The sequence below is a fragment of the Babylonia areolata genome, chromosome 19 (assembly GCF_041734735.1).
Source record: "Babylonia areolata isolate BAREFJ2019XMU chromosome 19, ASM4173473v1, whole genome shotgun sequence".
Taxonomy (NCBI): Eukaryota; Metazoa; Mollusca; class Gastropoda; order Neogastropoda; family Buccinidae; genus Babylonia; species Babylonia areolata.
In genome coordinates this window covers 37,348,261-37,361,603 of record NC_134894.1, presented here as the reverse complement: position 1 = coordinate 37,361,603, position 13,343 = coordinate 37,348,261, and the positions used below count along the sequence as shown (strand labels likewise).

The following is a 13,343-nucleotide window of genomic DNA, read 5'->3' as shown; positions in this document are numbered from 1 at the left end:
CATTGACTTTTGTCTGTGGGGTTTCTCTTTGATTGTATTTAGAAACAGAATATTGATTGTATTTAGAAACAGAACATATTCTGCTGTCGTTTTTGTAGTTTTTGTCTTTGAATATTGCATGCAGAAGCCTGATGTATTGTTGCCATTGACATCAAGCATAGTGTATTTGTTTTTCATTACATCCCAGGGTATGAAAATAATGTTTATTATAATGAATCATAGTTGATTTGAGTCAGTTGTTAGTGTTTTTCTCATGTTGACCAGTGAAATCTCAAATCAACATCTTTAGTTCAGCCGTTGGAGTAAAAAAAAAAAGAAAAAAAAAGAGATATCTATGCCAGTTACAACTAGGCTGTCCAGCAGACAAAACCCAATCTGGATTCTCATTTTAGAAAAACACAATTTTCTGTATATATATTTTTTTTTCTGTGTGTGTGTGTGTGTGTGTGTGTGTGTGTGTCTGAAACATTGGGCATTTTTAGGAACATGATTTGAAAGTTGTCCACATTGCTGTAGTTTTTTTTTTTTATAAGCAAACTATGCATGATGGTGTTTTTAGGATCATGATTTGAAAGTTATCCACATTGCTATAGTATTTTGTAAGCAAACTGCGTATGATGGCATTTTTAGAATCATGATTTGAAAGTTGTCCACATTGCTGTAGTTTTTTTGTATAAACAAACTGCATCTGATTGCGTTTTTAGGATCATGATTTGAAAGTTGTCCACATTGCTGTAGTTTTTTTTGTATAAGCAAACTGCATCTCATAGCGTTTTTAGGATCATGATTTGAAAGTTGTCCACATTGCTGTAGTTTTTTTTGTATGAGCAAACTGCATCTCATAGCATTTTTAGGATCATGATTTGAAAGTTGTCCACATTGCTGTAGTTTTTTTTGTATGAGCAAACTGCATCTCATAGCATTTTTAGGATCATGATTTGAAAGTTGTCCACATTGCTGTAGTTTTTTTTGTATAAGCAAACTGCATCTGATAGCATTTTTAGGATCATGATTTGAAAGTTGTCCACATTGCTGTAGTTTTTTTGTTTTAGCAAACTGCATCTGATAGCATTTTTAGGATCATGATTTGAAAGTTGTCCACATTGCTGTAGTTTTTTTTGTATGAGCAAACTGCATCTCATAGCATTTTTAGGATCATGATTTGAAAGTTGTCCACATTGCTGTAGTTTTTTTTGTATAAGCAAACTGCATCTGATAGCATTTTTAGGATCATGATTTGAAAGTTGTCCACATTGCTGTAGTTTTTTTGTTTTAGCAAACTGCATCTGATAGCATTTTTAGGATCATGATTTGAAAGTTGTCCACATTGCTGTAGTTTTTTTGTATAAGCAAACTGCATCTCATGGTGTTTTTAGGATCATGATTTGAAAGTTGTCCACATTGCTGTAGTTTTTTTTTTATAAGCAAACTGCACATGATGGTGTTTTTAGGATTATGATTTGAAAGTTGTTCACGTTGCTGTAGTTTTAGAAGCAAACTGCATCTGATCTCCTGACATGCTGAGTGGTTGTCCTGTCCAGATGTTGGAAACAGAGTGTTACAAGGAGCTGAACATTCTGGAAGTGAACGGGGAGCCCACGCCTGACCTCCGCGAGGATCTGCCTCCTTCCCCACCTCAGCGAAGTTTTTTTGATCGTTTGTTTCGGAGGAGACGTGTGAGTGGATGCTGTGGTCAGGTACTTGTGCCAGCTGTGCTCACCTCTTAGTGGTCAGCCTTAATTCAGGGGGTTTACGGGCGTGATATGTGTGTTCCTCTGTTGATAACATTTTCTGTTTCCTTTTTCCCCACTTTTCTGTTCAGTGTTTGAAAACTGGTGAATGAGAATGTGTAGTATTTAGTCCATGGGTCTACCTTACATGGTCTGCTGCATTATCCTATGACTGATGTGTCATGATGGCATGATAGTCTTTGAAGCTTTACCTGGCATGATAGTCTTTGAAGCTTTACCTCTTATCAGTTCATTTGTGCAGTTGTTTATTATTATTATTATTATATGCTTTTATTTTTTCCCCTTCCCTTTCTGATTTTATTTGTGAAGTAATTGAATAAATTTATGGAAATATATTATTTTAAGTTTATTATTTGTGTGCATAAATTCATTTTATTATTTGATGAGTGTTTGAAGTTGTTGTGAATTTCAGTGTTTTCCTTTATCTTGATTTTTGCCCCACCTATGCTTTTCTGTGAGTTGTGTTTAGTGTGTTCTCTTGTGACTCCTTTTCTTTTGAGGGTTGTGGCTTCATTGGGCTTGCATTTCTTGTTTTGATATCCCCTCAGAATTAAGGCTGGCCACAATGTATGTCTTGTATGCATGTATGGTGTGTTGGTGGTTGAGGTGAACTGTATAATAGCATGCCTGTAGTCTGCTTTTTTTTTCTGTTTTTGTTTTTAATGTTCCTTTCATTTGTGATAACCCACCATATAATGATTCAGTAGTCATCCCACATGATTTTTGTACAAAAATAAAAGAATCCAGGCATGGTTTGGGGATTTTGGTGGAATTTGTTGGGTTGTCAAGTAAATGAAAGGTTTTGATTTTTTTAGATAGAAAATTCCTCAAAGTTCATCAGTAAAAGTGTTCATAAAAGAATGAACCTGTTATCAGTGAAATGGAATACAAAGTGCATTGGAGACTAAATTTGGTAACTGTCAGAATAGTTTATTGAGGTATGATATGTGGTGGAATACAATGAGAAGTTGATAATACTCGAATGAATACATTAATACTCCAACAAAATGTCTTCAATCATCAATATGTGTGACAGGACATTAAACAAAATTCCTCTGCCAGAGAATCGACAGACAGGCAGAAAATACGAAAAAACTTAGCCATATGAAGAGCACAGGAACAGGAGTCATGATGGCTGCCGGAAAAAGAGGGCGCTAGCCAGCGGGACAAAGGGGAGGTTACCTACTTCCAGGAGGTTATCGGCCGTAGTTTCATTTTCTCCGCATAGGCGGATAGTAGTTTGCACAGGACAGGAATGTCAGACCCCTGCCGGAGTCTGCACTAGTTGGGTCACGGTAAGTATGTTATTTAAACGTAATTTTAGATAGAAAATTTCCTTTTTTATTATAGTTAATTTTTTTTTTCTTTATTAATTTCTTTACCAAATATATTTTGAATAGATACAGGATAAAATCACCGAACGTTTAACTCCAGCTGCTTTTCTGGTGGTACCTCACGTGTGTATGGTTGTGGCGAACTTCTCTCAGCATGCTTCTAGTTTGTGACTTGCTGTTTTCATAATACACATTGAGTATCTGGGAGAAAAAAATTGCACTGTTCTAACTTTGCTAGTTTTGTGTGTCATATTTTCCCTCAAGGCCTGACTAAGCATGTTAGGTTATGCTGCTGGTAAGGCATCTACAGATGTGATGTAGTATATATGGATTTATCCGAACACTGTGAGCGTATATGGATTTTGTCCGAAGGCAGTGATGCTTCCTTGAGTAACTGAACTTCACTGAACTGAACTGTGTTTGGCCTTTAACTCTCTCACACAAACACTGATTTGGAATGTTCAGTTTACAGTCATTTTTGCACAAACATTCTGAATCAGGAATCAAGAGATTCAGAAGTGCTTTGAAAATTGATTGTGTGGCACTGCAATTATGATGGCATCTTTGTGTTCCCCACTTTTTAAAGCACCCACCTAATATCTGCTGCAGGTAAGAGGGACTGCTTGTATTGCCACTGTTTATAACTAAATGTTACATCACCACAGCAAAAAAAACTAACACTTGCATCACCAGTGTTTGTCATGATACAAGCAGTGATGACAGACGCAGCTGCTTGTGAAATAGTATTTTCTTCTTTTGGTCACCCTGATTCAAGTTTCAGCTCATGTGTTCACAAATGTTTCTTAGATTTTTCAGTGCTTGTAGAGACTGTTGCAGAAGAAATTGACATATTTAATAATGGTTTACTCTGAGTTTTTTCAGTAGCTGTCAGAGATTGTAATAAATATGTCAACATAGGGCAAATTTTCTTGCTCATTCCCTCACATATATAGCATTCTGCTGTCTGTTAAGATTTTGTGCACTAGTAGGTGGTTTCAGGATGTGAAAACTCCCCTTTTTGAGAATTTAGTGTTAATTCATCAGCCAGTGACCTATTGTGCAACTGTTGATCTGTGTAATAAAAGTCACATGCTTGACTTGACAAGAAATGCTTTACTGAAGTCAAGGTCAAACTTTGAGCCAAACTATTTCATTAGCCAATTTTCACAAGCTCTGTGGCTTCATTTTCTTTTGGTCTTGGGAGTCAGCTTACTTAGCATTTTCCAGGCTTCCTAATATCTGTTCTACACAAGCTACCCAGCAAAGCCGGGTACAACTGCTATTCCATTATGTCTGCAGTAGCCATTTAGTCTTTAGAATGTGTCTGTTATTAGAATTAGCATATTAATGTTTGCTTCATGGTTGCAGTAATAATCATGTATTTCCCAATTGTCTTTTCACCGTAACTGCTAAATACTTCTGATAACCACGTCATGGAAAGACTTAACAAGGAAAAAAAGTGTCTTATGTCGCAAGAATATGTGTGGATAATTTATGTGTATGTGTGTGTGCTTACAAGTATGTTCACATGCACTGCCATAAAAATGACACAATCAGAAAATGTATATGCATGCACATTTTGAAGAAATGCAAGCATTTTTAACAAGAATGATACAGTTTTTCAGTACTGATATTATCTCAGTGTGTATGTGTATGTGCTTTAAAGAAATGACACTTGTGCGTCCTATTGTGCTAACTTCAATAACACCAGTGCTGATTAAACGTTTGTACGCAAAGCGATACTGTAAAAGCACAGCAATGCAAAATTATGTACTTTTGTTATTAATGCAAATTAGCTATTTAGATGCACACACAAAAAAGATGAGTACTAGAAGTACTTTTGTTATTAATGCTATCAGCTACTTTGTTGCATAAAAAGATGGGTACAATAAATATTTATGCATATCAGCTGCATTGATATGCAAAAAGATGAATACAATTAGTACTTATGTTATTGATGCTAATCAGCTACTTTGATGCTCAGAAAGATGAATACAGAAAGTACTTTTGTTATTAATGCTAATCAGCTAATTTGATGGATGAAAAGATACCATACAGATACTGTGAAAAGTCATTTTAACATAATTTTGTAGTTACATCTGATCAGTGAGCCACTGTACTGTGCAGAATGAAGAAGATCCAAGCTCCTAGGATCAGTGTGAAATCCACCAGCAAGAGCCCGGCACCCAGTCGGGAGCTCTAAGGATGATGCATCAACAGTGAATGTGATCAGCAGACAACTAGAGGATCACCACTCCTGCCATACTGTTGACAGTGAAGATAATGGTGGGTGGAACCGGACAAGGAAGGGGAGGGGTGGCAGGCCAGCTCTCTTCACTCGCTGCAGCTGTTTGGAGGAACGCCCTGGTAAAACAAGTTTGAGGGAGGTTGCTCCATGTACAGAGGGAGGAGCTCAGACTTTTGACTTGTTCCAGCTTTTCTCTGACAAGAAAGGTCGCTGTGGGCAGGTACCCGGCAGGTGTGAGATTGGGGTTCCTGGTTTCCGGCTGTTGCAGGAAAATCATGCCGAGATTTTTTACTTTTTGGGGGGGGGCGGGGAGGGGGGCCCCTGAATGGACACACACAGACACACGCACACACACACACACACACACAGAGGATACACCACTGTCACTCACAACCACTGCCATGTTGATCATCACACCTGCCAGACTTGATGAGAGGTGGTAAGTGGGGTGCTCGATTTAGCCAAATGTGTTAGCTGGGTGAGTGAGTAAGTACTGTGAACGGAAAAGCCGAATGGTGGTTCAGCTTCCATGCTCTTCAACCAAGAGTTCAACTTCCATACACTTCAAAGACAACAGCTGCTACTGCTGCTGCTGCTGCAGGAAAGGACTTAATTCAGTGTTGCAGCTTTTTTCTGTGGTTATCAGCCTGGTGGGTAGAGAGGATGTGAAGTGATTGAGAATGGACTGTCATACATTTTTCTTTTTTGTTCATGCAGCAGTGATAGGAAGACAAGGTGTGGAAGGTGTGGAAGACAAGGGACATGAACCTTTTTTTGTATCATTGCTGTAATTGTTGGGCCAGGATTCTCCTTTGGAGTTGGGCCTGTGATGATGATGATAGCGATGATGATAGGCCCTCTACCTCAGTGTGGAAAAGTAAAAAAACAAAACAAAAAAAACAACCAAACAAAAAGTATTTGCTTGGTTCAGGAACTGGTGATGACCGGACAACAGTGTGAGCAGGCCGACAGTCCACTCATCAGCTCTTATCCGGGAAAAGGGTGCTGACATCTTCACTTCATAATGCTCTGAATTTGCTATGTCGGCACCGGAGGAGCATTTGGATCCCAGTGATGCTTGGAGTCAGATTCTGCTGTTTATCAAGGAGAAAACAGCATGGGTGTGTTTAAGAGAAAAGGAAAGCATACAATGGACATGACAGTTGGAAACTGGGTGGGGGGGAAAGGTGGTGGGGATTTGTAGGAAGGCAAGGGAAATGGTATTTTTTTGATTGACTGCCAAAGCTGTTTGTTTATTCTTTTAACATATACTACACACTACTGCATGACGGACCAACAAGCTGTTCTCAAAAAAAAAAAAAAAAAAATTTTTTTTATAGTTTTTGTGTCATGTGAAGATAGTTGGCACTGCCGATGTTCTTTGAATCTTTGCTTTCTTTGCAGTTGTACTGCCCTGTGGAACATCTCTGACCCCCTTTCTTTTCTTTCTTTTTTTTTTGTTTTTTGATATACCCCACCTTAAAAAAAAAAAAAGACAGGAAAAAAAAGAAAAAAAAAAATTACAAAAGGGAAAAAAGCCCCAAACCACACCAAAAACAACAACAACAAAACAAGTTTCAAATTGATTGTAAAGAAGTCTGTCTGCTGTCTATCTGCTTATATGTTTAAAAAGCATAAAAACTGTTGACATGGTTTTTTTTGTAATATTTTTTATATTGTATTTCCTGCATTGATCTTGAAACACAAGTTATTGTATGTTTATGAAAAGAAAAGGGAGAAGAAGGAATGTGCTCTGTGAAAAAGACGACACCTTACTTTTAGTCATTCATTTTTTCTTTTTGGATGGGTGAGGCGGTTTACTATTTTGATAATGATCGATTTTATTATTATTGTGTTATGATTATTTCAGTATTGTTTTAATTCTTTGCTTGCTGAAGAATTACACAGAAAAGAAAAAAAAGAGGTTAATTCCTGAATGCTGAGATAAAAAAAAAAAAAAAAAAATTGTGGTCTCCACCTATGAACACAAATTTAAATACCTACCTCAAATATGGCTGTATCATGTTTTGTTTGATGGCTGCTAATACGGTGTAGTTTAATTTTAGCAAGGGTTTAGGGGGAGGAACTCAATTTGAATTCTGAGTTTTTGCTCACTGGGTCATGTTCTTTGTAAACACACAAAGAACAGAACATGACAGCACAGTTCATGCTGTGAGGAATGGTTCACCTAGAAAGAAAGAAAAAAAAACAAAACAACAAAAAAAAAAAAAAAACCCAAAATTTCCTGACATGTTCCCGAACACAACTGAAGGGGCGTAATCCATCCTCAGATTGACGCACCATGCCTTGAGTAGTTTCCCTTGAGGCGGTTGACTGCAGATACTGATGCTAAAATGAGGAGACCTATAACTATATCGGGAGATACAGCATACACACAGGATTGGACAATATAGTTGATGTGTGTCATGTTTTAATCATTAACTAAATAGCAGTTAGTCCATGATGTTAAGTAGTGTTCATGTTGTAATCAACAAATATTGCTTGAAAGCAGAGGTTTAGGAGCTTATGTCTTCAGGCACTGCTCATCTGGTAATGGGGAAGGGGATAGGGAGATTGGGGGGTGAAGGGGTGGGTGTGGGGGGCAGTTATTAGGCTAACATATGTTATTTTCATTGCTGATTAATTTTACATAATACAGAAGTAACTTGGAAGTCGAAGTATGTGCATATAAATTTTATTGGAAGCTTGTCATAAGAAAATGTTGAAAACTTATTTATTTTCTCTTTAATACTTGCGCTCTTTAGTCTTAATTACTTTAACTCTCTCCATACGAACGGCGAAAGAGATGACGTTAACAGCGTTTCTCCCCAATTACCACCATCAAAATATTACAAGCGGAAGAGGTGAATGTTGACAAAGAATACCACAATTCTGACGACAGAAGCTAAAGGTTGGGTCATTCAGACACCCACTGGACATCCGAGGGGTCTGTGTAGAGGAGAAGAGAGGACTGGCCGTACTGAGTGAGTTAAGGCATGATTTTGTAACTTTGTAACAAAGGTTGAATGTGACTTATTTATCAATTACTGTTTTTCTTTTTCATATTTCTTCAATCCATTTTTTTGTCAGAATATTAATAATAGTAGAGTGGTCAGATGGGCTTAAACATACATCCCATCCCCCCAAAAATCTTGTGTTTGTATTAATGTTTGGAATGTTAAGCATTCAGTCAAGTATTTCCATGTTACACACATGCATGTGGCATTGTGTACAGACTTCTGTGAGATGATGTCAAACTCAGGGACAGTCATGATACCAGCTTGATTTCTTTCACTGCCAGTTATTCATCAAAAAAAACAAAAACAAAAAAAAACTGGAAAAATAAAAAAATGAGGACAGGACACGCACAGGAATGTGCATCACTCGCACACACAGCGACACACACACACACACACACACACACACACACAGAGTGACACATGCATGTACACACACACACACACACACACACACACACACAGTGACACATTCATGTACACACACACACACACACACACACACTTGATTCGTTTCCTGTTTTCCTTTTTTCTTTTTCTTTTTTTTTTTTTCTAATAAGAAATCGAGCATTACTGAAAAGGATTCGTGATTAGTAGTACATCCATTGAGAGTTCAAATGTTGATCTTGTAGGTTGAACCTTGTGTAAATTTAATGGACCTGGCAGCTTTCATTCCCCTCACCTTCTGGGAAAGGGGAGGTAGTCTTAAAAGTGTGTAATGGAAGTGAACAAGTTTGTGAAAATGTAAAGGGAGGTTTGTCACTGATACTGGGGTGTATCTTTATATATATATATCTATACATTACTGCTTTCTGTACTGCTAAATAAGCTATATATGTATATTTAACCTTTTTAAATTTTATTTTTTGCTTCACTTTAACTGCTTTAAAATGCAAGTTAATATGACTCAAATAATCACATTGATAATGGCAATTGAGTGCTTCCTTTCCCTATATGAAGGTAGCACAAATAATGCTGTACCAAGAAAAGAAAAAGATGTTTTCAAAAGATAATTAGCAAATTTAAGACATGATCATGTATTAAACGGGAATACTCATCACTGCTAACTTTTCTTTCATTTTGTATTTATGCATTTTTATCCACCTGTTTTGTTTTCTTTTAGTTGTTATAAACATTTCTATTTATTATTTAATTTAATTTGCATTTATAAATTGTTCAAATGGAAGTGGAAGGAGAAAAAAGAAAAAGGACTTTAAATGTCAATAGGACGGCACAAGTTCAGGATGTGTACATATGTGTGTGTTTTCAGGACTCGGCTGAAAGGGTCTTTAGTACAGTGATGTTACTTAATTGATGATTGATGCAGCAAAACTGTCTTGAGACTCTCGGACCTGAGATTGGGAGTTTTGTCTTCGTCTTCTCTGTGTGTGTGTGTGTGTGTCTGTGTGTGTGTGTGTGTTTTCTGTCTCTCAGTCAGTCTTTGTCCGTGTCTTCTGTGACTACCATTTCATTTTATTTCTGTTTTTTGTTGTTGTTGTTGTTGTTTTTTTAAGCTCTGTTATTTTTATTTTATTTGTTTCAGCTCTGCTTTACCCACTCCACATCTACCCCTGAAATTCTGCCTCTCCTCCTTGCTTTTTATTGTTGTTTGCCTATTGCCTGACATTTTGAATCATGTGAATGCATGATATTGTTCAGAGATAGTGAGGTAATGTATGCTCAAGTATTTCTGACTCTGTGACGATTGATTTACTTTGTAATTTGATGTGTATTTTGTTGATGCAATTAATATTCAATGATGATTATGATAAAGTAAAATATAGACAAATGCTGCATGTTTGCTTTTCAGAGAAATTGCTTTGATCAAAGGGTAATGACTGTTAAGTGAAAAATTTAGAATTATGTTGTTTCTAGTCATGTTCGGAAGGAGAGAGATTGAGAAGTGTGTATTTGCTTCATATGTAATAGTGGTAGATATTTCATTTATGATTGACAGGTAAGATTGGTGTTGAACAAATCTGTGTGGGAGCGAGATGGGAGTTAGGGTTGAAAAGGTGAAAGATCTTTCCCCCCCCTCCCCCTGATTTCAGGTGTTGATTATGTTCTGATGTAAAACTGATGAGAAGGTGCTTCTGTTACATTCAGCTGTTCATTCTTTCAGTCTCAAAACAAATAAGAGGCTTTTTATTATTTTCTTATATGACAGTCGCTTATTGCTCAGCTTGCCATTTTACGGAAACATTGGGTAGTTTTTTTGTTTTTTGTTTTTTGTTGTAGCTGTGATATTTATGTCAAGAAGTAGACATAGACAAGGGTAATGACAGTCTGCCTCTGCAGTGATTCTGACCGCACTCAGCTGTTTGGATTTTCTCAGAGGGTGCTGGTTTTTTGTTATTATTTTTTTAAGGAACATGATACAATAGAACATTGCCACAGTGTGAAATGATTTGTTTAATTCTGTGTTTAGAACAAGAAGTGTAGATTGTCATAAGGGTGCTGCACAGAAGTGTTCACCAGATCATCTGGTCTATTCAGTGTGTGTCAAAGCCTTGGTTAGTTTCCTGTCCTTTTTGTAGTTTTGGTAATCCATTTTTTTCCCTTCCATCTCTGTTCCTCAAAAGTTCCTTGGATGATGTCTTTAGCTATGCCATTTGATCTTTTTCCATACCAACATAGTTTTCTTTTCTTTACTGTTTTCAGCAGATCTTCATATGGTCCAGTGGTCCCGCTTGATGACTTGGCATGGCACACTTTTTCATAGATGATATGATCAATGGATCTGATGTTTGATATAAAGTGTAAGGTTTACTGCGATTAAACAGCTTTGATGATGAAAGTGGTCAAAGTGTACTCAGTTTTTAGTGAGTTCCATATTGACAGCTCTGAACTAGTCTTGCTCAGATGTCAGGGGCAACATTACACTAGTCGGGATACCAAGTTCCTCCGTCCTCTGCATTCAGATCTGCTGGTGCTGAGACTAACATAAGTGATACTTTTAACAGAGTCCAACTGGTGTGCAGATTTTCATACCATAACCCGAATCTCTTCCACCCACTGTTCAGTGATAGTGCATGGAGAAAAAAAAATATTTAAGATCCCACAGCCTTTTACAGTCACTTGGGCAGTGCATTTTACATTCACTGTTTCTTGGGTTCTGTATAAAAAGTCAGGGCCCAGTCTTCTCCCTGTGCTGTATTAACTTTCCCAGACTTGCATCGGATATCCATTAAAAGTTGGATGGAGTGTGGTAAATCATCAGGGTGCCTTTACCAAGGACGCAACACCATGCTGAAATGGGGCCTCAAACTCTGATGTAGCTGCTGATCAGAAATCCCAATGACTAACTGATTCTGCTGAAAAAGACCAAATCAACTAGTCTCAAAATGTACTCTGTGACGACGGGCGCAATAGCCGAGTGGTTAAAGCGTTGGACTGTCAATCTGAGGGTCCCGGGTTTGAATCACGGTGATGGCGCCTGGTGGGTAAAGGGTGGAGATTTTTACAATCTCCCAGGTCAACATATGTGCAGACCTGCTAGTGCCTGAACCCCCTTCGTGTGTATATGCAAGCAGAAGATCAAATACGCACGTTAAAGATCCTGTCATTCATGTCAGCATTCGGTGGGTTATGGAAACAAGAACATACCCAGCATGCACACCCCTGAAAACAGAGTATGGCTGCCTACATGGCAGGGTAAAAACGGTCATACACGTAAAAGCCCACTCGTGTGCATATGAGTGAACGCAGAAGAAGAAGAAGTAGTACTCTGTGACAGCAGATTATTTTGGTTGTTTTTAATTAAAGAGTTATTGTTTGACAGAAGTGGTGTGTTTCTGAAATGCATTGATTTTGCTGTTAGTGTCAGGATCAGAGTGACACTGCTGTTAGAGTACTCTGCACTGCTGTTAGAGGAAGGATACAAAACAGTGGGTGTCTTTTTGGAATGTGCTATTTAGAGTTACCATTTGGAAAGAGTGGCATTAATGTTGAATTGAGCACTGCTATCAGTAATCAAGTTGGGAAACTATGGCATTGATGTTGATTTGATCAGTGCTTTAATATGTTTGACGTATATTTCTATTTAATTTATTTTTTTTTTTTTTTACATGGATATGCATGTTTAACTCAACTTGGCTTTAGCAAGGGGTTGACTGTGTCGTTTTATGCAGACACTTTATTTAAATCACTGAAATGAATCGAAAGCATTTCTGACTTTGATTTTGGCAAGATATTCTAATTATTTAAAACCTTTGTTTAGGTGGTGTGGTTCACGGCGAGGGGCTATGGGAGCCAGTTTGTTTTGGTTTTTGTTTTAATATAGATGATGTTTGTTTTTTTTTCTTTAGCCTGCTGTTTTGTTTAATTTTTGTGTACAAAATGTATTTGTTGATTGATCTTATAATCTGCTTTTTTCTTGCCAACCATCAATTTGAAAATTGTAATTAATGAAATAATTTTAAGATATAGCTTGGAAATAGGACATTTAAAGGACAATTTATTGTTGCTCTTTTAACCTGTTCAGTGCCAGAGAATGTTGTAAAAAAAAAAGTATTCTCCCCCTTCCGGGGAATATAATTAAAAAATAATTTTGTACAAAAAGTATTGGAGATACAGAAAGAAGGTGAATGTTTTTGTGAAGGAAAATGAACGAGGGATCTGAATCTGTATTCTTTTCCCTAAGTATTGAGGCATTTCAAAGTAAAGATTAAAAAAAAAAAAAAAAAAAAAAATTGTGCTTAAAAAAAGTAGTCTGTTTCCAACAGCACTGAATGACATCCAAAACAAAAACAAAGTACAGCTGGAAGTAACATGCTTGTTGTCAGTTTATACCAGCAGATGGAAATAAAACAGATGATAAGATTGTAATAATACTCACAACTCTTGCAGAGATGTAATTGAGTAACTGTCCAGACAGTGACAAACATGATTCAGTCACTATAAAAGTAAATTTCCTTTTCAGGAAATGTGCAGTCAAGCATTGTGACACCAAAGACTTTCACCTACAGAGGAGAACCTCTTTGATGATAGTCCA

General features: G+C 37.2%; 1 protein-coding gene across 3 annotated transcripts in view; it reads left to right on the top strand.

Annotated features, from left to right (window-relative positions):
- LOC143293669 (G protein-coupled receptor kinase 5-like) overlaps positions 1-13,041 on the top strand; it is a 28,865-nt gene extending 15,824 nt beyond the window's left edge. The window contains exons 15-16 of one of the 3 annotated variants that reach the window (XM_076604808.1): positions 1,542-1,676; positions 5,213-13,041. In XM_076604808.1, the coding sequence (XP_076460923.1) occupies positions 1,542-1,676; positions 5,213-5,236 (159 nt within the window). In that variant the 3' untranslated portion in view covers positions 5,237-13,041. Of the gene's footprint in view, positions 1-1,541; positions 2,309-5,212 lie in introns of those variants that run through there. The other 2 variants (XM_076604807.1, XM_076604806.1) reach the window with 2 other exon arrangements.
- The last annotated feature ends 302 nt before the right edge of the window (positions 13,042-13,343 follow it).